This window comes from Dipodomys merriami, unplaced genomic scaffold (assembly GCF_024711535.1).
Source record: "Dipodomys merriami isolate MVZ:Mamm:240054 unplaced genomic scaffold, mDipMer1.0.p SCAF_7, whole genome shotgun sequence".
Taxonomy (NCBI): domain Eukaryota; kingdom Metazoa; phylum Chordata; class Mammalia; order Rodentia; family Heteromyidae; genus Dipodomys; species Dipodomys merriami.
In genome coordinates, this window is record NW_027206290.1 from 50,438,096 (window position 1) to 50,462,177 (window position 24,082).

The 24,082-nt window shown below is 44.1% G+C and overlaps 1 protein-coding gene across 2 annotated transcripts in view; it reads right to left on the bottom strand.

The window, feature by feature from the left end:
* Entpd6 (ectonucleoside triphosphate diphosphohydrolase 6) overlaps nt 1-23,853 on the bottom strand; it is a 30,783-nt gene extending 6,930 nt beyond the window's left edge. The window contains exons 1-11 of one of the 2 annotated variants that reach the window (XM_070006632.1): nt 23,720-23,853; nt 20,421-20,508; nt 11,929-12,256; nt 10,752-10,828; nt 8,021-8,164; nt 5,152-5,227; nt 4,440-4,475; nt 3,502-3,590; nt 2,573-2,652; nt 1,971-2,035; nt 17-118 (exon numbers count right to left, since the gene is read on the bottom strand). In XM_070006632.1, coding sequence (XP_069862733.1) covers nt 17-118; nt 1,971-2,035; nt 2,573-2,652; nt 3,502-3,590; nt 4,440-4,475; nt 5,152-5,227; nt 8,021-8,164; nt 10,752-10,828; nt 11,929-12,220 — 961 coding nt within the window. In that variant the 5' untranslated portion in view covers nt 12,221-12,256; nt 20,421-20,508; nt 23,720-23,853. Of the gene's footprint in view, nt 1-16; nt 119-1,970; nt 2,036-2,572; nt 2,653-3,501; nt 3,591-4,439; nt 4,476-5,151; nt 5,228-8,020; nt 8,165-10,751; nt 10,829-11,928; nt 12,257-20,316; nt 20,509-23,719 lie in introns of both variants that reach the window. The other variant, XM_070006631.1, reaches the window with a different exon arrangement.
* Between the last annotated feature and the right edge of the window lie 229 nt (nt 23,854-24,082).

Below are 24,082 nucleotides of genomic sequence, written 5' to 3' on the forward strand. Positions count from 1 at the left end.
AACAAATTCACCGTACCTGCCTTCTGTCCTGCAATCCTGTATGTGACTTCAGCATGCTCCCACTCGCCTTTGAACCCAGGAGACAAACAAGGGCTGACCAACTCCTTCCCATCTTTTGCTGAAATAAAGATGAGAGAAAAAGGAAAAAAGTTGCATCTACTGCTGTGAGATGAGCTTTGAAGAGCTGGGAGGGAAGTTGAGGCAGAGAATGCTACAACAAGGGCATGGGAGCAGCAGGGACCTGCCTCCTGGGGACAGCACAGTTCCATTATGCAGTGGCAGCAATGACTTCTGAAAACATGACTACAGAACCCCCACAGATCGTATCTCCACACTTAGGGGCCACAACAACTTTATGGGAAGGCTGTCATAACCCATTTTTACAGATAACTGGTAGACTGGTGGCAGGGTCAGGTACAAATATAACTAGGTGCCACCATGCCTGATTTCATCTGTTTACCCTGTAGCACAAATGATAGGCCCACAACTAGCAAAGGAAGTTGGTGGCTGATGTCCAAGGTGATATCTACACTGTCACCCTGCAAAGCCTGGTTGTCCCCAGAGAGGGCCTTGTTGCCTTCTCTGGATTCTGGCTGGACAGTGGGAAGTCATGGGAATTGATTTCTCAGAGAGCAATTCTCACAATCCTTCTCTGGGGTTGCCATGTAAGCAGCCTAGGCTACATTTCTGTGAGTGAGACCATGTGGAGGAGAGTACTGTGCACAACTCCAGCATCAGTCACTTCTCCCATAGCTACATGAGATCTGGGACCCTAGTAAAGACACTGCCCAGCCCAACACTGCTGAATTCATTTGCTGTTCATTTTTGTAGCTCTTGGGTGCTGGGGATAGAATACAGGGCTTCTTGCATGATAGGGAAGTAGTCTGTCACTAGGTCCCACCCTAGCCATTTGCCACTCCGTCCTGGGGTGCCAGCGTTAGGTACTGCAGAGGCAAGTCCTTTCTGATACTGCACTGAGTGGAGAAGATGGAGGAAGCTAGACTGAGACTCAACATTAATGATCCAGGGGCAAAGGTTGCCTGACTTCCCATTAGCCACATAATACCTATTCCTGGCTCTGTGTGGAGGGCTGCAGGTGTTTCTGAAACGGAAACACATACTTGGTTTACAATAAAGGAGAGCACTATGAGGATACACATAGAACCTGACAGAATGTGAAAATTCTGCTTGAATGACCAGGCCCTTGAAGGGTGCTGGGCCAGTGGAGCAGGCAAAGGAAGCCTTGTGCTAAGGAACACACAGGGGTCTGTGTGGAGAACATCAAGGCACATGTCTGGACTCTATCAGGAAAGACATGTCAACACCAGCCTCATTTCGGAGCCTCTGAAATGAGCTGCAGTGACCTCCTTTAAGTACAGATTTGACCTCCAGGGAATGAGGTCACTTGGGAAGGAATGAGGTAACTGGGTAGAGGGAGGTCATTGGGGCGTGCCCTTGAAGGGGACAGTAGGACTCTGGCCCATTTCTGTCTTTCTTTCCATTCCAGATGCCATGATAATGAGCAATTTCCTCTGCCACATGGACTCAACATGACATTCTGCTTTTCTTACAGGCTAAAAAGGGACAAAGCCAACGGACAAGGACCAAAACTCTGAAACCATGAACCAAAACAAACTTGTCCTTCTTATAAGTTGTTTATCTCAGGTATTCTGGCATAGTGAGAGAAAGCTAACACACAAGTTTACTCCAATGTAGGTGACACCTATACCCAGTTATTTGGTTCCCTTAGAGTGTGTTTCAGAAACAACTTCACTACTGTCTCTTAAAAAAGAAAGTGCAGTGGTAAAACACATCTTCCCCAATAGAACACCCCTGACAAAATCTAGAGCTCGTCCCTCCCAGACCAGCAATAGCCCCTTTGGCTGATTAGACAAGCAGAGGGGTAGGAGAGGTATTTCCCATTCCCACGGAGGGTGAGGATACAACCTTGAGCAGTTCATTCCACTCACCAGGTTTCCCTTCCACGCCACCCAAGATTGCCAGCCGCGCTGACATCAGTCCTAGCCCCAGGTAGCTGTGAAGGTAAGACGGGAAAGCTTGGTATCCTGCCTGGTCCCATCATGAATGGGAAAGGCAGGATCTTGGAGCAAAGCAGTTATGGGCTATCTTGCTTCTTTTAGAAGCTTCTTACAACATTTAGAGTATTTAGCTTAGTAATTCAACACAAGAGAGCTTATTGAGCTCACTGGGGAGCTGTGGAAACTGCAGTGAATGTGGCAGTAAATAAAGTACAAGAATTGACTGAAGGTACCGCGTGGTTCACAAAGTTCCTGCACAGTCCTTGGGCTCCTCTAGGATTTTGTGAGCCTCCTTAAACGCAGAACAGAGTGAACACAAAAGATGAATGCGATTTTACTACAAATACATTTTTTAAAGGAGGGAGGAGAGGAGCCAGAAGAAGAAGGTTGCCAGGGACTCACAGCGCAAAGCTGCTGAGACTGGTGATTATTCTGGGATCTAGTCCTGTAGAGAGGCAGGTGTGGGAGGCACACCAGGGGCATTGGAGCTGCCAGCATGGACAGTCAGCCTCCCTTACCCCTGCAAAACCTACCTGTAGGAATAGAGCTTGTAGGTCCTGTTAAACATCTGCAGCGCTGTCAGGTGGCCTGGTGGGGAGGTCTGAAGGGTGCCCTGGGGAGGAACATGAAGGTTACTGTGTTTCCTGTGGTCTTTTCCAATAGATTGTCCCCTCCTCCCTCAATTCATTTAGTCAAACAGGAACATTCATATGGAGTTCATTGAGCTTTACATGCAATCTACTGCTGTGACAGTAGGGAACAAGCAATGAAAACACATCCAGAATGTTTCCCCTTTTGAATAGCATTTCTATTTGCTTTTTAGCAGTACTGGGCCTCGTGCTTATTAGGCGAATGTTCTATCACTGATCTACATTCTTAGAACTTTTTATTTCATGACAGGTGCTCTAGTTGTTCAGGCTGACCTTGAACTTGAGATCCTCCTGCCTCAGGTTCTGAAGTACTGGTATTATAGGTGTGAACTACCATATTTAGCTGCATTTTATCAATGTGACAACTATGGACCATACAGACAAGTAGCATATCACAAATTTAAGAAATTTAATAAGAAAATGGGTGGGTAAAGAAAGCTATTTAAGATAGTAGATGGTCTTAGCTACAAGTCTTTTTTTTGTGTCCTTTAGAACTACTGTTTCAAAAAGGGTTGCCTACAGACTTCATAAGACTACAAAGACCTTTGTACCTTCCCTGGAACCCCACAGGGGATAGGAAGCATCCATTTCATATTTTCTGATCCAAAGGTTTTTGTTGCACCATTACAAAATGAATTTCTGTTTTGTTTTCGTTTCTCAGTCAGAAGCTTTATCTGTGAGAGAGCTCAGGTGGGGAGCGCCTTACATCAGCCAAAGGGCCTGCCCCGAGCAGCTGCGGGTCCCCAGTGGAGATGGATGCAGTGCACCCCTGGCATCCCCTGTCCTGCTCCCAGGGCAGGCCAGCTGATTACCTCAACCCGTGGAAGGAAGGTGATCTGAGTGGATCCTCCGCCCAAATCCAGCATGCCCACACTGCTCCTTCCTGGAGTTTTCAAACTGCCTAGATCACAGCGAGTAAAGACACAGCACTGTCGTATTAGGAAGCTGCCAAGAATAGTAGGGAGATCAAGAGAGGTCAAAAGCCGGGCCCTTTAGTGGAATGAAAAACAAGATAGGGAAGTAGCTGCAACTATTTAAAAAAATTTTGTTTAAAGGCATGCTATACGTTTAAAGGGCAAGATCAGTGGCTCTGCTGGCTGTCTGATGTGAACAATGACAGGGCAGGATGACACTGTCTGCCAGAGAGGGCCTGGAGTTGCTTGGAGGCCTGTCTCACCTCCCAGGAGACAGGGTATTCTTCAATATGCTGACACTGGCCATAGGGCCCCCTACTTTAGTCCTGTCTCTGCTCTGCTCTCTAGAGGCATCTGAGGTGGAGATTCCTGACCTCTTAAAAGGTGAAGCCTGTGAAGAAACCTTCACACATACACCTGGGAATGATCTATGACAATAACTTCTTGCTGTATATCTTTTAACAACAGACATATCTAGTATAAGATAATTAGCATTCACATCACACTGAATATTTGAAGGCATACTGGTCTCATTCACTACCTCTCTCACAAACAAATGAGAGTGCAGGGCCTCTGGTAGATGCTCGGCAGGTGTCAGACAGATGCTGGCTAGGCTAGGAGAAAGGGCGGAGTGGGCAGGCACTCCAAGTACATATATACCTGTGAGCTCATGGCTATCTGCCAAGGCAGATGGATATCCAGCTACCCAACACCCACAGCCTACCTCTGGACCGGCAGCACTGAAAGCCGGGGGTTATGGAAACGAGGCCCCTGTGCTCCAGAAAGCCCTTTCAGGACTGAGAACAACTAGCCTTTCCCATCAAGTAAACACACACCTGTTAGGAAATTGACGGTGATCCACGCTGAGACACCTACAACAGAGAGGTACGGCAGCATTTCAGTCACTTGAGACTGTCAATTCAACACCCAGGACCATTACCTACTAGTTCCAGATTCCAGGAGCCCTACAAGAGGAACCCAAACTCATGCCCTTTAGACCACTCAGAGAAGAGCACTGTGTATAAATGAATACAGGGACTTCTGAGAGATTATTCTAGAAGATTCCACACTACAACCTAGAACACTTTGCCATATACATGTCTTCCTCTGGTGCTTCATCTGCAGCTTCATCTTTAGTAAGTGAGACCAGTGTTCCCTCTACTCCCACAAATTCACTCTTAAGGTCATGTTTAAAAGCAAGGGCCCATGAGGAACCTTTAGTGTCTATTGTAGAATGAGTAATGCAACTTTAATGTTCTAAATGTGGCAGCAACTGGAATTCTGTCCAATTTTTTTTTTAAAGCCAAAAGACACGTTTTTTAGAGATTTCATTTGTTCCAGGTTTAGAGTTTGTCAAGGTAAGAATCTACCTCTCCACACTAGCCCCCTAATACTCCTCTGGGATACTTAATTTGTAAATGGGACAATAATGTCAATTATCCTTCACCCCCGTAGTTGACTAATGAAAGAGCTCCCAGGCCTGGAATTCCCAACAGCCCTGTATCACTGCCATGTAGCAGTGTCCAGTTGCACTGTCTGTCACTGTACCTTCGTCCGTTCCGTTCATGATGGAGACACAGTCATCGCCTACCAGGAAAGGTGATGCTTGAAACACCTCTTTCACCTGAATGTAATAAGAGACTTTTTTAAGCGGAGTAATACTGTGCACACTTGTCACCCCAGCACTCAGGAGGCAGAGGCAGATCTCAAGTTTGAAGCTAGCTTACACTATGCATCAATCGCAAAACAAGCAACTCCCCAACAACAACAACAACAACAAACTCAAATCAAGAAGAGAGTAAAGTCTGTGGTTTCTAGGTGCACCGTGTGTCCAGTAGGCAGTAGCAGAACACTGAAGGCTCTGCTGTGTTCTGAGGCAAAGCTTACGTTTTGCTTTAAGTTTCAACTTTCTGTGAGGGCTTCCTAAGATAATCTCCTCTGGGGTGGCTTGTCTTAGGTTGTTTTGTACTTGAAAATCTCTGGAGGAATGGATGGCCCGGGGTTAGGCTGGTTTAGCCTGCTGGTTTAGCCTGAAGTAAAAAGCCCTACAAGGGGAACTCAAACTTGAGGACCATTTGTGTTCCCTAGGGCACTGTTCAGTGACACATCTGGGCAGAGAAGTGGAAGCCATGAACAATTGGGCATGTCCCTCTGTAAGCTTCCAGTAAGTTTCAGGACAGCAGCTTCAGTGTATTTGTCCACATAAACCTTTCTCATGTCCTAAAGTCCTAATCTGAAGGACCACAACCTCACAGCTAAATATTGTAAGAACAGAGAGAGGTGGGGAGATCCTGTGTTTAGAGCTCTTTCCTAACCTCAGTGGGTTGGAAGACTTATTCCTAGCCCTACTGCAGAACACTGAGTAGCTGCAGAAATATAAGCCCTGAGAAGCTTTAGAGGAGGGAGGAGGCTAAAGGATCTCTTGAGCAGTCACATCTGAGTATCTGACCAAGAGTAGGACTCAGGTACCAAGGAGATTTAGCAAAAGGCTTGGGCTGAGGTGTTAAGGCACTGAGCTCCCATGGCATTCTGACTACATCAAATTCCGAGGTAGTGAATGGCATCAGTGGTTCATGCCTATAATCCTATCTACTCAGGAAGCTGAGATCTGAGGATTGCAGTTTAACAACAGGCTATGCAAGAAAGTCCATGAGACTTTTATCTCCAATTAATCACCAAAAAGCCAGAGGTGGAGCTGTGGCTCAAGTGGTAGAATGCTAGCCTTGAGCCAAAAAGCTCAGAGACAGCACCCAGGCCCTGAGTTCAAGCCTCAAGACTAGCACCAAAATTTTTTTCCTAGGTGGCAAGTCAGGATTTAATAAAGCTACCTATACACCCATGTTCATTGAATCATTATTCACTATAACCAAGTTACAGAAATAGCCCAGATGCCCTACAATCAATGAATGGATTATGAAAATGTGATATAACCAGGCACTGGTGATCATGCCTGTAATTCTAGCTACTTAGGAGGCTGAGATGTGAGAATCACAGTAGGGAGCGGGCCTGGGCAGGAAAGTCTGTGAGACTCTTATCTTCAATTGTCTACCAAAAAGCCAGAAGTGGAGCTGTAGCTCAAGTGGTAGAGAACTAGCCTTGTGCACAAAAGCTCTCAGGGATAGTGCCCAGGCCCTGAGTTCAAGCCCCAGGAACAGCACGCACAAACACACACACACGCACACAAACACACAAAATGGAATTTTGTTCACCCATTAGGAAGAATAATATTCTGTCATATGTGGGGAAATGGATAAACCTGGGAAAAAATCATATTGAATAAAGTAAACTAGGCTCAGAGAGACAAAGGACACATATATAGATTATTTCCATACTTAGATTTCTCTCATATGTGCCTATTAGACACAAAATATAAATATATATGAGAACATATTCATTGAACCCAATGGAGTTTTCACTGAGAGTAGGTTCGGCAAATATCAGTGTCTAAATGTTACAATGGATAAGGTAGCTTTGATGAACTCTTACATGCACACTTAGTTCGAGGAGCTGAGAAAGCACTGGGTTACGCTTTTCATAAGAACGGATCTAAAGCATTTTAAACTCAGACATTCTGCTGATATAGAAACCAGCAAATATCAGCTTCTAAATCCTAGACAGTGAACGTTAGCTGGCTGAACCCTTGCATATATACTTAGTTCATTGTGTTGAGTAATCTGATAGCAGCAGAAGTTTGCTGGTTTGTTTTTTATGAAAGAGCTCATTGAACTCACCAGAGGCAGGTTCAGCAAATATTAGCTTCTATATCTAAAACAGTGGCTAAAATATGGTATACACAGGAGATTCCATGGTGTAACCTCTTTCAACAGTCAATAGACAGTTTAATATAAATACTAGAAAGCCGAGTTACGTCTTGAAGAAGGATTACCCTGGAGTACTTTGATCTTGTCTCAAAACAACAAAACAAAGCAAAGCATAACTAGTCCCCTAGTCATTACCGAACATATAAGGCTGTTTAAGAGTAAATCTATGTATAAATAATAAGAAAAACAACTTTGTTTTAAATGCACTATGCTTTTGAAGGAAATCTCACCTAGACATTTTTTGTGTGTATATACATATATATATATATATATATATATATATATATATATATATATCCTCTTTTTCACTTCAAATAGGTGTACAAAGGATTTTAACATGTCTACATATGTGTACAATGCATCTTGATAACAGTCACTCCTATCATTTTCCTCCTCATTTATTCCATTCCTACCTAGCTCGTCAAAATTCCTAGTTCCATTTTCACATATATGCATTGACTATTATGGTTGTATTCACCTACTGTTCCTTTCCCTCTGTCCGCCTCCCTCCTCCAAATGCTCATGGCCCTCCCCCTGGCAGAATTAGTATTTGTAGCTATCACTAGCAATTCTTGGGGGAATACAGCCAAGCTCACCTTTTGTAGTAACTTCTGAGCCTTTTCTCCTGGTAACAGGCGCAAACCAGCTGTGGCCTTGAGGACTAGAGGGGTGGCCTTCCAGAAGTCAAATGGGATGTCTTGCTTGGCAACATCCAGCAGCTCCTGTATCCCCTGCGTGCTCTGTGTTTATAGTAAAAACAAAGCAAGTCTGTCATGCCTAGCAAACAGAGTCAAAGTTACCTTAGCTCTTTTGGATTTATTGTAAGCATAATATTTTTAAAATTTTTAGTCAACAGGAAACAGTGACTCAAATGATACTGCCAACATGTGGAGACACAGGGACATGGAGAACATGGGGAAAGGACCTTAGTGTAGAATGTGGCAGAGTAAGGGCAGATCAGAAGTTATGAAGCTGAGCCTGCCCTTTACAGTAACTTCTGAGCCTTCTGAGGAGTAGCAATGATTATCTTTGTCATTATCCCTTACTGGGCAACCACATATAAGCTGTAATTCTATTAGATGTCATGAGAGTGTAGGAAATAGCAAATTCTAGGGCATCTTACAGAAAGAAAGCCTTATGAATAATTATATTGTACTTGGCAATGTTTTTCCAAGGAGAAAACTAACAATGCTTTCTACCAAAATCTCATTCCATGAATTCATCTGAAGATACCGTTTCATATGGGGGTGATGAGGTAGTACTAGGTGGCAGATTGTGCTACTTTACTGTGTTGAAAAAGGAGAAGACATACCAACTGCTCATGGACATACATACTGGCTCATGAAGCCTACATAAAAAAGCAGGAATGTGATTCAGGAAGCAAACTGGAGGCAGAATAATACTCCTGGATAGCTTGGATATTTGATTCACAAGAAAGATTTCAAAAGTATTCAGTTTATTCTAAAGCTATCTAGCTTAATTAGGTTTAATCTATAGCTATTTTTTTTCTTGGTAGTAGGGTATGACTTTAGGACCCTGCACTTGCCAGGCAGGCACTCTGCTACTTGAGCCATTGCTCTAGCCCTATGGTCACTCGTGCCCATTCTAGTGCTTGAACTTAGGGTCTTCTGCTCTTGCTTAGCTTGTTGCTCATGGCTGGTACTCTAATACTTGAGCCATGCCTCCAATCTGGCATTTTTGCTAGTTAATTGGTGGTAGTCTAGGGGACTTTTCTGCCTGGACTAGCTTCAAATGAGATCCTCAGATCTTAGTTTCTTGAGTAGCTAGGATTACAGGAGTGAGCCATGGGCCACTTTTGTACCACTGTTTTTTGTTTGTTTGTTTGTTTTGTTTTTTGGGGGGGTCCGGTCGTGGGACCTGAACTCTGGGATTGGGCGCTGTCCCTCAGCTCTTCAGCTCAAGACTAGCACTCTACCACTTGAGCCACAGCGCCACTTCCGGCTTTCTTCTTATGTGGTGCTGAGGAATCGAACCCAGGGCCTCAAGCATGCAAGGCAAGTGCTCTACCACTGAGCCACCTTCCCAGCCCCACTGTTTTTCTTTTTTTCAAATTTATATCCAAGTTAGAGAATGGCAGAACTTGCACAACATTGCCTAAAGCCATGACACATCTGTGGGCAGTAAGTATGGATTGACTCATGACTTAATGTTGGACCTGGGCTAAGGATGTGGTTTAGAGGTATAGCTCACTCACTTGTTTAGAATGTGATTGGCCCTTTGGGGTTTATAATAAGCATAATTCTAAAAATCAACAGGAGACAGTGATTCAAATGGTACTGGCATGTGTAAGGACACTGGAACAAGGAGAGAACATGGAAAAAGGCCCTCTAGAACCATTAGAGAATTCACAGCTCTATAAGCAGCCTTCAGAGAAAACCAGGTGTCCTATATTAATGTAGTGGTAAGCATTAGAGACTTTAGAAGAAGTGAATACAACATAAATATATCAAATCATTAATACAACATAAATATATCAAATCATTGACAGTTTAATGAAATCTCTTTGGAATTTAATTGGTTTTGTGGACATACACACATACAGTAAAACCAATGCTGGGCCTCCAGAAGCAAGGCAATACTCTACTCCAAAGAATGATTTTTTTTTTTTTTTGGTTGGTCATGGGGGCTGGACACCTGGATGCTGTCCGTCAAGGCTTCAGCTCAAAGCTAGCGCTCTACCACTTGAGCCACAACATCACTTCTGGCTTTTTTTTCTGCTTATGTGGTGCTGAGGAATCGAACCCAGGGCCTTATGCATGCGAGGCAAGCACTCTACCACTGAGCCACCTTCCCAGCCCTAAAGAATGCATTTTTCGGGCTGGGAAGGTGGCTCAGTGGTAGAGTGCTTGCCTTGCATGCTCGAGGCCCTGGGTTCGATTCCTCAGCACCACATAAGCAAAAAGAAAAAAGCTGGAAGTGGTGCTGTGGCTCAAGTGGTAGAGCACTAGCCTTGAGCTGAAGAGCTGAGGGACAGCGCCCAGGCCCAGAGTTCAGGCCCCACGACCGGACCAAAAAAAAAAAAAAAAGAATGCATTTTTCTATATAATTACAGCATCTGGGCTTCTGAACTGCACTAAGACTTTAGGACCCTGTGCTGGGCCAGCATGCTTGTGGGTGGATCTGGGATGTCTGAAGCATACCTGCACCCTCCTTCCACTTGTCCTTAGTGGTATGGAAGGGCCCAGGGAACACCAGAAAAGACTCCTTCTCCTGAGATGGCCCACCAAAGTCAAAGAAAAAGAGTTAACTTTTACAAATTACACCATCAGAGGACATAAAAGCTTGTTTGTAGACACAAGTGTTTACCTTTTCAACGTCATCAGCATAAGCAGAAAGACCGGGCTTCAGTGCTTTGAAGGTCTCATGGGTCAAGGTGGGAGTTTCTAAGGGGAAAATATTTTTTAAGGCACAATTATAATATATACATGAGGTATGAATATACACAATTGAGACTAGTTAGATGTTTTAAGGTCAGATGTCTGACTTCACAGACTAATCCCAGAGTGACAGGCACCCTTAGCATGTTTCTGTTGAAGTTCCGACTCTTTTAGTTCAGCTAACTAAGCTGAGTATGATATCTAAGTTTGGGCCAGAATTTTGATTTATCTAAAAAATCAACTTCAGGCTGGCTATGGCTCAGTGGCATAGTACTCCCCTGACTTTGATCCCCAGTCTCTCTCTCTCTCTCTCCTCTCCCTCTTTTCTCTCTCTCTCCCTCCCTCCCTCCCTCCCTCCCTCCCTCCTTCCCTCCCTCTCTCTGTCTCTCTCTGTCTCTCTCTCACACACACACAATCATCATCATTATCCTAAATACAAAAGAAAAAAAAAAGCCCAACATTATTAAAGGTAACTTCCAAAGAGTTGCATCCATTTAAAGTTCTAAACTTTAAAAGGTAATTCTAGCTGATTCATACAGGATGAATAATTCCAAATTGCAAATAAATTGCCAGGTTCTGGTGGTTCACACCTGTAATCCTAGCTATCAGGAGACTATGATCTAAGGATCACAGTTTGAAGCTGCCCAGGCAGGAAAGTCCATGAGACTCTTATCTCTAACTAGCCATCAAGAAGCCAGAAGTAGAGCTGTGGCTCAGGTGGTAGAGTACTAGCCTTGAGCAAAAAAAAAAAAAAAAAAAATGCAGGGACTGTGCCTAGACCCTGAGTTCAAGCTCCAGGACTGATAAAATAAATAAATAAAAATGACTTTCTTGTTTCTGGGGTGATTATATTATAGGACTCTACAGATTTGGAGTTTTTCTTGAGTTGTACCCTCCAAACATGCAATTTTTTAATTATTATTTTTTTTTTTGGTCTTGGGGCTTTCACATGTTAGGAAAACACTCTAATAACTAGGTGAGCCCAAGCCAGGGATTCCAACCCAAACAGGTTTTTGAGTGAAGAGATCCTAAGACCCCTGCATGAGAAAGGGAAAAGGCAGACCCAATATCTCAGATCAAAGCAGCTCATGGTCAGGCCAGAGTACCTCCAGGTGGCTGGGCAAACTGGAAGACATGTATGCGGGTGCCAGTGCTTCCGGCATCAAACATGATCCCGTAGAAGACCTCATGACTCTGCGCAGCTGAAACAGAGGAGCTGTGGGCCTGCTGGCCCCACCGTGCCCCCGAGGCTGCCGCAGCAATGGTGAAGAAGGCCTGGGCAGCGGAGGCCCTGTGCCACCTGATGTAGGCGACATAAATGAACAGGCCCACACACAGTCCTAGTGGATATGCCACCTTCGTCACCCGCAGGGTCCCATGGTTCGATATCTTTCTCATTTCTTAGTCTGTCACGGATTGTGCAGTAGCCGCTGGCTAGAAGAGAGGAGAAATAAGGAAAGCACATTATTAGTCCGCAGGGCTTCAGTGTGTATTAGAAATTTCCAGGTCCAGAGGCAAAATGTTCAACCAGAAACTGGTCTGCATTTCCCTGCTCGAGTCAGAGGTTTCCTTTGATCTTCAGGATGATTCTGGGAGGTCTAGCTCACCAGAACTGAGGGGTACAGACACTGTATAAACTATCCAAGATCCTATGCCCTGCAGCACAAGACTGGCATGGCCTCTCTAGGAGCTTCTCCATGGCTTTGGGACACACTGCTGCTGGTATCAAGGAGTCCTGTGTATACAGAGTCTAAAAATTCAACCCAGGTAGCAAAATAAATTTTATTTGGTAAGTGAACATTGTGGTACACTTCTGTAATCCCAGATCTGGGTGTGTATATAAGGGCAGGAAAACCACTAGTTCAAGGATAGCCTGGACTACAGTGATACTCTGTCTCAAAAAAAAAAAAGGTTAATCTGACACTATTAATTTTGAATTAGTATACTCTGAAATCAAAGATCATCACTATCTCCTGGTCTTCCATGAAAGGTGAGGTGGGGGCTGGATTCTCAGAACTCCTCTACCTTTGATGAATGTCTATCAGTCTGTCTATTCTGTACTCTGCCAACTGTGGGGAGTGGGGCTTCCAATCTGAGGAGTATGAGGTTTAGAGGTATAGTCTGGGAGCAGGACATGGGCCTCCTAGAAGCAGCACATGCAGTGGGTGAGCTAGCTCCTGGGGTAGGTAGGAGGGGGCGGCAGCTGGTCTTCTCATCTGCAAGGCAGGACAGCTCACAGACAAGCCGCCTCCTAATGCTGTGGGATTCAGTATGCTCAGTGCACTCAGACTGAATGCAGAGGCACAGAGGAGGCACAGAGGACTGTGGCTGCACTGCTTGGGGAGAGTAACAGTAGAGGGAAGCAAGCTGAAGCCAGATGCATTCCAACTTGGAGACTGCGGGGAGCAGAAATAGAATGAATGGGCTCTTAGGAGACAGTGTGGAGCAGTCTCTTCTTAGTCCCCCCACCTTGTGGTCACACCTGGATGTCTGCAGGATCCTGCAGGATCCTGCTGGGGCACATAAGCACTACCTATGTGCCCCTGGCTGATCTGGGGTAGGAGACAGCACAAATCATCCCTTCTCAGCATCTGCCACATGCAGGCTATAGAAAGGCATCCTGAAGGCCATGCCTCCTCCCCAGCTCCCAGCTCCTGTCCCTCAAAGCCAGAAATTCAGCTTGTCCTATAACAATGCCATCTAGCATGACACACAGACTCTTATCTGCAATAGAGAAGGATGCTCCTTCATACTGTTCATCTTCCATGTCATTACCAGACATGCCAAAAAGTTTCTGTTTAGAATTCTTTTTTTTTGAACATGGGCATTTGTACTCTCTGTATTTTATATAGTGGTGAAATACACATAATAAAAAATTTACCACTTTAGTAATTGTATAATACAATTCTGCCACCTTAAATATTTTTTTATTGTGGACCTTGAGCTTAGTTCATGCTATGCTCTATTTGTAGCCTATAACTCCACCTTTAATATTCTTCATGCTTTAAAAAGAAAAATACATAAACAACTTTAAGTTATAAATCTAGGATAATGAGTACACAATTCATAAAGATGCAATGTGTGTGATACCAGTAGCATAAGTAGGAATAGGTAGGACTATAAAGGAGGGGATACTGTATGTGACTAAAGTTAAATTGGAACCACCTTAAGACAGAGTGCTATACCTTTAAGATGTTAAATATGCAATCCCTATGGAAACCACAAAGATGTATCAAATACATACAAATGAGAAAGGAATTCAAAATTGTCTCTAGAGGGGGCTGGGAAGTTGGCTCAGTGGTAGAGCGCTTGCCTTGCATGCCTGAGGCCCTGGGTTCGATTCCTCAGCACCACATAAGCAAAAAGGAAAAAGCCAGAAGTGGTGCTGTGGCTCAAGTGGTAGGGCACTAGCCTTGAGCTGAAGAGCTGAGGGACAGTGCTCAGGCCCAGAGTTCAGGCCCCACAACTGGACCAAAAAAAAAAAAAAATTGTCTCTAGAAAGTCAATTAAATCCACAGGAAGGCAGTGATAGAGGAAATGAGAGAAAAGCTGTAAGACACATAGAAAATAACAACAAAATGGCAGAATAAATATTTTCTTTTTCTTTTTTTTGGGGGGGGGTCCGGTTGTGGGGCCTGAACTCTGGGCCTGGGCACTGTCCCTCAGCTCTTCAGCTCAAGGCTAGCGCTCTACCACTCTTGAGCCGCAGCGCCACTTCCGGCTTTTTTCTTTTTTGCTTATGTGGTGCTGAGGATTCGAACCCAGGGCCTCAGGCATGCAAGGCAAGCGCTCTACCACTAAGCCACCTTCCCAGCCCCCAAGAATAAATATTTTCTTGTCAGCAATTACCATAAATGAAAATGTGTTAAACACCCCAATCAGAAGACAACAGTAGGCAGAATGGGTTTAAAAACACAGGACCCAGCTATATGCTAATCTACAAGACATTCAGTTTAGATCTAAGAATACATACAGGCTAAAAGGGTAAAATGGAAAATATTCCATACAAACAGTAACCAAAAGGGAGCAAAGTAGTATAGACAAAACAGAGTTTAGGTCAAAAACTGTCATATGAGCCAAAGGACACAGTATCATATAAAAGGTCCAGAAGGAGGGTAAATGAGAGAGAACAGAAAAATAATTGAGAGGGGCTGGGAAGGTGGCTCAGTGGTAGAGCGAATGCCTTGCATGCATGAGGCCCTGGGTTCAATTCCTCAGCACCACATAAGCAAAAAGAAAAAAGCCGGAAGTGGCGCTGTGGCTCAAGTGGTAGAGCACTAGCCTAGAGCTGAAGAGCTGAGGGACAGCGCCCAGGCCCAGAGTTCAGGCCCCATGACCAGACCGCCCCAAAAAAAAATAATTGAGAAAAGTCAATGAAAAAAAATACCCTCCATAGGTGTATATGTATGTATATACATATACATATATATTAGGCAGGAGGGTAAAAAAATTATAAACATATGTAACATTCAGAACTCCTAAATATCTGAATAAACATTGACAGAACTGAAAAAACAGACAACTGTCAATGAAAGATTTCAATATCTCTTTTTGTTTTCAGTTAATTGGGCTTGAACTCACAGTCTTATGATCTCACTTAAGTTTTTTGCTCAGCTTGTTCATCCACAGCTGGTGTTCTGCCACTTGGGCAATGTCTCTACTTCTTGCTTATTAATTGTAGATAAGAGTCTCTCAACTTCATCTGCCTCCTCAGTAGATAGGATTATACACATGAACTACTGATGCCTGCCTGACATACTTTTTTTTTCTTTCTTAAGACAGTGCCTCACTATGTAGTCTATACCATATTCCTGCTTCAGCCTCTTAAGTACTAAGATTACAAAGGTATGCCATTATGCCTGGCTTAATATTCCACTGTGAATAATGGATGGAAAATCAAATATCAGAGCAATAAGGAAATACTAAAATAGGAGGGAAGACATTATTCAGAACACTCCCTAGGACAGATGACTTGTCAGACATTCTCCAGCTAGAGATTATAAAATGTCTTAATAAATTAAAAAACAATTAAAATAATACAAAGTATCTTTTATAAGCACAATAGCATGAAGCTAGAATTCAACAGTAGAAGTGAAACTGGTTATATGGATATTAAACACTCTTTTTTTTGGGGGGGGGTCCGGTCATGGGACCTGAACTCTGGGCCTGGGCACTGTCCCTCAGCTCTTCAGCTCAAGGCTAGCGCTCTACCACTTGAGTCACAGCGCCACTTCCGGGTTTTTCCTTTTTTGCTTATGTGGTGCTGAGGAATCAAACCCAGGGCCTCAGGCATGCAAGGCAAGCGCTCTACCACTGAGCCAACTTCCCAGCCCAGATATTAAACACTCTTAAACAACCAGTGAGTCAAAGAAGAAATCACAAATAAAATCAGAGGCTGAGGTAGGAGGATTGTGAATTTAAGACCAGCTTGGGCTATGCAAAGAGACTATGTCTCAAAACAAAACAAAAACTAAGAGCTTGAGCCAGGCACTGTTAGCTCATGCCTGTGATCCTAGCTACTCAGGAAGCTGAGATACGTAAATCAGGGTTCAAAATCATCCCAGGTATGGAAGACTGAGACTTATCTCCAATTAACCACCCAAAGAGCCAGAAGTGGAGCTGTGGCTCTAGTGGTAGAGAATCAATTTTGAGTGAGTATTAGAATTTATATTCTGCTAAGCATATAAAGAATTAACACCAATCTTTCTTAAATCTTTATTAAATCTTAACTTGTTCCATAAGGTCCTCATACTAAAGCCAGATAAAGACACTACAAGAAGCATACAAATTGGTATTGCTTATGAACATCAATGCAAAAATCCTCAACAAATAAATAGCAAACTGAATAGTAAAAGGACTGTATACCATTACCAAGTGGGAGTTTACTCTTAGAATGCAAGGATGGTTCAACATATGAAAACCAATCAATGTTGGTTACTATATTAACAAATGAAGAAAACATGATCATCTCAACTGTTGTAGAAAAAGCATTTGACCAAGTATGTACCTTTTCAGAATAAAAACAAGCAGCAGTCTAGGAATGAAAGGAAACTACTTCAATATAATAATGGCTATATATGAAAGTCACAAAAATATACCCAATGGTAAAAGACTGGCGGCTGTGTGTGTGTGTGTGTGTGTGTGTGTGTGTGTGTGTGTGTGTGTGTGTGTGTGTGTGTGTGTGTGTGTGTGTGTGTGTGTGTGTGTGTGCGCGCGCATGTGTGTGTGAGAGAGTTGGTACTGGGGCTTGAACTCAAGGACTTGTGCTCTTGCTTGGCTTTTTCCCCCCTGCTTATGGTTGGCACTTTACCACTCTCTCAGATTTGTCTGCCTGGTCTGGCTTTACACAGTGGTCCTCAGATTTCAGTATCTTGAATAGCTAGGATTATAGATGTTAGCTACTGACACCCAGCAAGATTAGGCAATTTTTATTTTAAGATCAGGAGCAATGAAGTATGCCTGATTTTGCCACTCTTATTCAACTATGAAAACATTTTGATTAAAAAAGCAAATGTTAGAGGCCGGGCACTAGTGGCTCATTCCTATAATCTTAGTAACTCAGGAGGCTGAGATCTGAGGACCTCAGTTCAAAGCCAGCCCAGGCAGGAAAGTCTGTGAGACTCCTATCTCCAATTAACCACTAGAAAATTGGAAGTGGAGCTATGGCTCAAAGTTCTGGAATGCTAGTTTTAAGCAAAAGAGCTCAGGGACAGAGTCAAAGCCCTGAGTTCAAGCCCCATTACTACAAAAAAAATGTTAGAGATCTTATATTTCTGATTTCAAACCATGTTATAAAAACAATATTATCAAAACAATGTGGACAGGCTTTAAGGCAGTGAACAATTCAACAGAATAGAGAACCCAAAGATAAGTCCCCACATATATGGCCAAATGATCTATTGCCAGAACGACACAATAAGGAGTCTCTTCAGCAAATGGTATTAGGAAACTGGAAATCCACATGGAGAAACAGTGAAATTGAGAAATGGACTGAAGACCTAAATCTGAGACCTAAAATTCTAAAGCTTCTAGAAGAAAACATAGGACAAAAGTTTCATGACACTGAATTTGGCAATCAGTTTTTAGAAATGGCACAGAAAGCATAGGCAACAAAAACAAAAATGAACCAGTGGAATTAAGAAGCTTCTGTAGCAAAGAAAAACAATAAAAGAGTAAACTATGGAATGGGAGAAAAATATTTGCAAACCATATCAGACTTGATAACAAATCATCAGAATATACCAAAGAACTCCTAAAACTTAACCACAAAAAGTAATCTGATTTCTTTAAAAAAAAAAAAGTGAACATATTTCACAAAGATGACAGATGGTTAACAAACATGAAAAAAGTTGAATACAGCTGATAATTAGAGAAACACAAAGTTACAATGAGACAGCACCTTACATCTATCATGACAGACACTATCAACAACAAAACCCCATTAAATAACAAGTATTAGTGAAGATGTGGAGAAACTGCTGGTGGAAATGTAAAATGTAATAGCTGCCATGGAAAACAGTATGAAGTTTCCTCTAAAAATAAAAAATAGAATTACTATGCAATCCAGCAATACCACTTGTGAGTATATATCCAAAAGAAATGAAATCAGGATCAAAAGACACCTCTGTATATCCATTCACAAAAGCCAAAAGATTAAAGGAAGCCAAATGTCAGCTGATAGATGACAGATACATGGATCTATTTAAAGGAATATGATTCAGTCTTGAAAAGGAAGGAGGCTGGGACTATAAGTGAGCACTATAGTCATGCTTAGTAAGCATAAGTTCTGAATTCAATCCTAAACTCTAAAACATTAAATAGACTAGATAGATAGGAAAATTTGATGTTTATTGTAGAACATTCTGCTAAGTGAGATAAGACAGTCACAAAAACCAATTCCACTCATAAAGGTCCCTTCCTTGGACTCCACAGTAATCTACAAATTCATAGAGACATAGTAGAATGGTGGGCTAAAAGCTGTAGGGAAAAGAGCATGGGGAGCTATTGGATATTGAATTTCAGTTGGGGGAGATGGATGGATGATGGTAGTGATGTTTGGATACAATGTGTAAGTATTCCCTTTCACAGAATGGTAAAGATAGCTAAGATGATACATTTTATGTAGTGTACAGTTAATAGTTTGGATATAAAATGTCCCCCAAGGCTCATGTGTGGAAGGTGGGCCCTCAGAGTGGTGGTGCTACTAAGAGGTGGTTAGATCACAAGGGTGCTAAGCCCACCAGTGTATTAAGCCATTGGTTATGGAATATTAGAAAGCAGGGCCTAGTTGGAGGAAGTAAGTCTCTAGGGGCATGCCTCTGAATGGCATATCTATGTCTCTGGCTCTCCCTTCACCTCCATTCCTCCTTCTCTTGCTGCTGCTGCTATCTCCCCTCCTTTCCCCTTCTCTCCCCTCCCCTTCTTCAGCTTGGGGAAGATGATGAGGATGGGGCCTGTCCACTGCAGCAAATTTACTCTTAAACATCTCATCATGCCTCAGTCTTCTTTCTCCTCTTGCACCTCTCTCTCTTTTCAGAATGTAACACACATCCAGCTTTCATACTGCCTCATTCTTAAAAAGGTAGCAGGTCATGTCTTACTGTGATTCTTCTTGCCTCAAATGTTATGTTTTTCTTCTTCTTTTTTTAATCGTTTTGTTTTAAAGCATCCTGTTTTTGTCCTTTCTCCACACCCTTGCAATTCTTCCAGGATATTTACTGAAGCAATGCCTTTAGAGGCCCCATCTTTGGGCTCCATGGTGCTCTACACACTTCCACTTCATTGATAAATTTTATGTTGAGTTGTTCATGTGAGGCTATCTCTTCCTTGATCAGTTTCTCTCTTTGGGAGCAAAGACGAGTCCACTCATCCCACAATGTCCAACACCCAACATGAGTTCAGAGGTTAGCAAGTTTTAGCAACACTTGCTGCTGAGGAAGGTCATTTGATGAGTCAGCTATTTATTGAGGCAGAACAGGCAATAAGAGGAAGATAGAGGCATCAAGGGACAGGTGCGGGCTACTGGGAATGAGCTGTTTGTCAGGAAGCACATTAACCAGCAGGTTATTCAGAAATGGGGCTGTTCCTTGTGGGAGATGACAGGTGTGAGGCAGGTACCAGGGGGATTATCTTCCTGGGGGAGTTAGGTGGGATCTGGAAGGAATCCCACCCAGAGCAGTCAGTTCTCATCCTATAACTGCTTCTCCTATAGCCTCCCCTTTGTTAAGTTACTATGATCCAAACCATCGTGTTTGTCTATGATCACTAAATATGATCACTTGCTGAATAGGAAAGGACAGAAAAGCAACATTAATGTCATGTAATTCTGTAGGTGTTTTTATTAAACTTCCTTTACAGAATCAAATTTTACAAAGTCCTGTTTCATTCTAAAAACCATGTTCTACATGATCCGATTAACAAATGGTCTATCAAGTTTGGGGCAATAGTAGCTTTTTATTCAATTTACCTTCCCACTTAAAAAAACAAAAACCAACCTTTATGTATCATCTCCTGTGTCCAGGGATCCACACAGTCTGCAACACTTCCCTCATTCCCTAAGCACCACACAGAAGCTCCAAGTGTCTGTAGATGGACTTGCCTGAGATTGTACAGCTGATGGGTGATGGATCACAGATGGGCGTCCTGGACTTGTCTTGAAGATGAAGTGCTTTATTACTTCACTCCCCCTATAAACATAAGACTCTACTTTAACAGCCAAATAACACATGAATTTACAGTCCCTAGAATCATTAATGCTACTACTCAACAAAAAATTTGGGATGATAATTAACAGAGTCTAAATAGAGAAAGCACAGAACCAGGAAGGGTCAGGCCCACAGGCCACTTTCATGGCCCCAAATCTTAACAGCATATTCACCCACTGGGTTAAGGAATTTATCCAAATCTAAGATACCTACAGAAGGGGCAAATCACATACCCACTAGGATATTTTGCTTAGAATCTTCTGAGAAGCTCACTAAGGAAGGAAAGCAACATAATCTTAGTGGGGTTTTTGGTGTTTTTTTTTCTTTTTGCCAGTCCTGGGGCTTGAACTCAGAGCCTGGGCACTGTCCCTAAGTTTCATTTGCTCAAGACTAGCACTCTACTACTTGAGCCACAGTGCCACTTCCGGCTTTTTCTGTGTATGTGGTACTGAGGAATCTAACCCAGGGCTTCATGCATGCTAGGCAAGGCAAGCACTCTACCACTAAGCCACATTCCCACCCTTTACTTAGTAAAGAAGGCTGAAAGGAAGGTGAGCCAGATGGAGAATAAATGAAAGGTAGGACAGGAAGCAGAGTATATTGAGGAAAACAGAGGTCTGGCTTTTGCCAGGAGCTACCTTCTGTCAGGAGGGCAGGAGTCAGAGGAGAATGTGCGTGTGGCAGCAGGAGCCTGCCCTGTCCCCTGACTAGCTTTGTAGGAGCTGATGGCTCTATGAAATACATGCTCCATGTGATCTGAGCTGGCAGCTGCCTAATCTGTTACCCAGTTTTTTCCAGGTTTTCATGAAAGTATGAGAAAGAACTATGATTTCCAGTGACTATCACATATGTTGAAAACGTGGGAGAAGAGATGGGAGGACTAGCATGGGGGCAAGGCAGTATGAAAATTAGTGAGATTCTATCTCAAAATAGCAAGTTGGCTGTGGTGCTTTACACCTGTAATCCTAGCTAGGTGGGAATCAGAAGTAGGAAGATTGGAGTCCAGGATTGCTTTGGGCATAAGACCTTATTTGAAGAATAAACTAAAACAAAAAGTGCTAGAGGTGTGGCTCATGTGAAGCTTAAGACTGTGAGGTCAAACCTTAGTACTGACAAGAAAGAAGAAAAGAAAGAATGAACATATGTACATTATTAGCAAACCATCACTCATTTTCCTGGTAGGTGTATAAAGGCTTCTTGTGGGAGGGGTGGCAGTCACAACAAAACAACAAAACCCTACTACTACCACCACCAACAGCACCCCTTCCCCTCCAAACTCAATCCCAATCATACATGAATTATATGGTTTTATGGTTTCCATCTGTTGTTTCCTTTTCACAGGATTTGGTGGGAGGGGAGGCACTTCCAGCCCTCCTTACACAAACACCTGTCCACCTCTTAGGTTGTGTGGTTGTGCACATGAGGCTCCAGAGGCAAATGACCTTTAGCCAACAGACTCTGAGGCAAGCCAGACTAGGAAGTGGGATATGAGAAGCAGAAACCAGGAACCCAGAAATAATCATTAATGAATACACAGATGAAAAGTATATAGAAACATAATTTCCTTCACATTCTCTCTCTGAGCAATGAAAGTGATTGACATCTCCTCCTCACTTCTTTGCTTCAGACATGGACTGAAGCATGGACTCTTCAGGGATTAAATATGCATACTCTCAAGAAAACAGCCTGGTCCATACCACTCCCTTCTTTTTAAGAAGCCACAAAAGGTAGATGTTCACGTTGCAAGGACCCATAATTGTTTATTATCTCAGACTTAATTAAGACTTCAGACCTAATTGATAACATGAGAACATTAGTACTGCAGGTAGGGTTGAGGTGTAGCAGGAAGCATCCTCTCCACTCTCCCTACCCCCCATAGATTTTCCCTAGTATTTCAATCTCTGCTAAACCAGCCCATGACTTGTATAAGGCGCATGCTATTTTTACTTTGCTTGATGAATAAATACCTGTTTCTCTCCTACCTGTTGGGCCCATGCCTAATTCTTATTCCATGTTTGGGGACAATAATCCAAAGGGTTGAGTTTTGAGGAGTCTTTTTCTTTCTAGGAACATCCACCAGGGCAGATGTACAGGGTCAATAATACATTTCAATTTTTGGACTTGTACAGCTATGCTTTTCAGGTATTTCCAGGACAAGTACACCATTAATACAATGTTAACACCAACAGAGAAACCTCCTCCAGACAATACTATTCTTTCCTATTTCAATTCCTGGCTCTGTGCACTGGTCCAAGCCACCTTGTAATCACATTCACCTCCTTGGAACCTCCTTCTCAGACACCTGACATACTCCCACCGGTATCTATTTCCCCTGTATGATGCAGGATGTGTGTCTGGGTACAGATAATCCTAGAATGGCCCAGGCACTTCCAGGTGATTGGTTCCTGTGGATTCACACCCAGAATAAGGGCCCATCATGCCCTACTCAGCAATCTAGGTCTTCCTCCGACTCCTTTTAACCATCCTATGGTCTCTGTGTGCCCTTAAAAATCACTTTCCTTTCTCTGTCCCCTAGTCCCTCCACACTCTCTGGTTGTTGAGAGATTTCTCCAGAGCCAATCCACATGGCATCCAGCTCAATCCATCTTAGGGTCACTCCTTCCTACGTGTGAAGTATGGTCAGCTGAGGCGGAACCTTCTGGACGCTTTAGATAAGCTCTTTTCCGGGTCACTCCCATCCCATCCAAGTTTACGGCCCTCCCCTTGGTAGACAGTAGGATCTGGTGGGTTGGCTGAGCTTCCCAGCTGGATTTTGAGATGCAGGAGGGGAGGGGAGGAGCCTGGCCTGGCCGGACTCGGAGCTGGGGGGCGGGTCAGCAAAGGCCAGCGCAATGAATGGAAGCGGCAGGCCCGGAGGCTGCTCGGGGGCCGCGGCCCCCGCCGGGTGGCCTGCCCGGTTCTCCCAACGCAGAACCCGTACCTTCGTCCGCGCGTCCCAGAAGTCCAGGGAGGCCTAATACAGACCAGGACCCAAGGGCAGCAGAAGAGGGGGCCGCGGATGCGGGTGACCCGGGGCCCCACCCCACCCCACCCCACCCCACGCAGGGACCACGAGGTGCCGGCTGGGCGCCAGGGCCTGGACCCCGGGGGACCCCGACTGTCCCCCTCTCGGGCTCCAGCCCTCACTGCGCACCGCACTCGCGGGCCGGCAGACCCCTCTGGTCCCGCTTACCCCGCGCAGTTCCCGCCGCCTCATCCAGGGAAACAGGTGACGTCTCCTCCACAGCGGGCCGCCAGCTCGGGGCGCCTCCCAACTCTCCCGTCCCGTCCCGCGTCACCGCGGCCTCAACCCCGCCAGCCACGACCCCGAGGATCCCACCACTTTAGCCCCGCCCACGCCCACGATGCGTCACCGAATGGGCGGGGCGTCGGGCTCGGGTACGCATGCGTACGTGGGCGAGGCAACGCTGGCCCCGCCCCGCCCCAGTGCTGCGGGGCCTGCGCTGGGCAGTTGCTCTCCGAGCTGCTGGAGGTTTTTCTGCGTGTTCTTCTTTCCCCTGAGTGAGGATCTTGGTTGGCATCGGACTTTACCTGC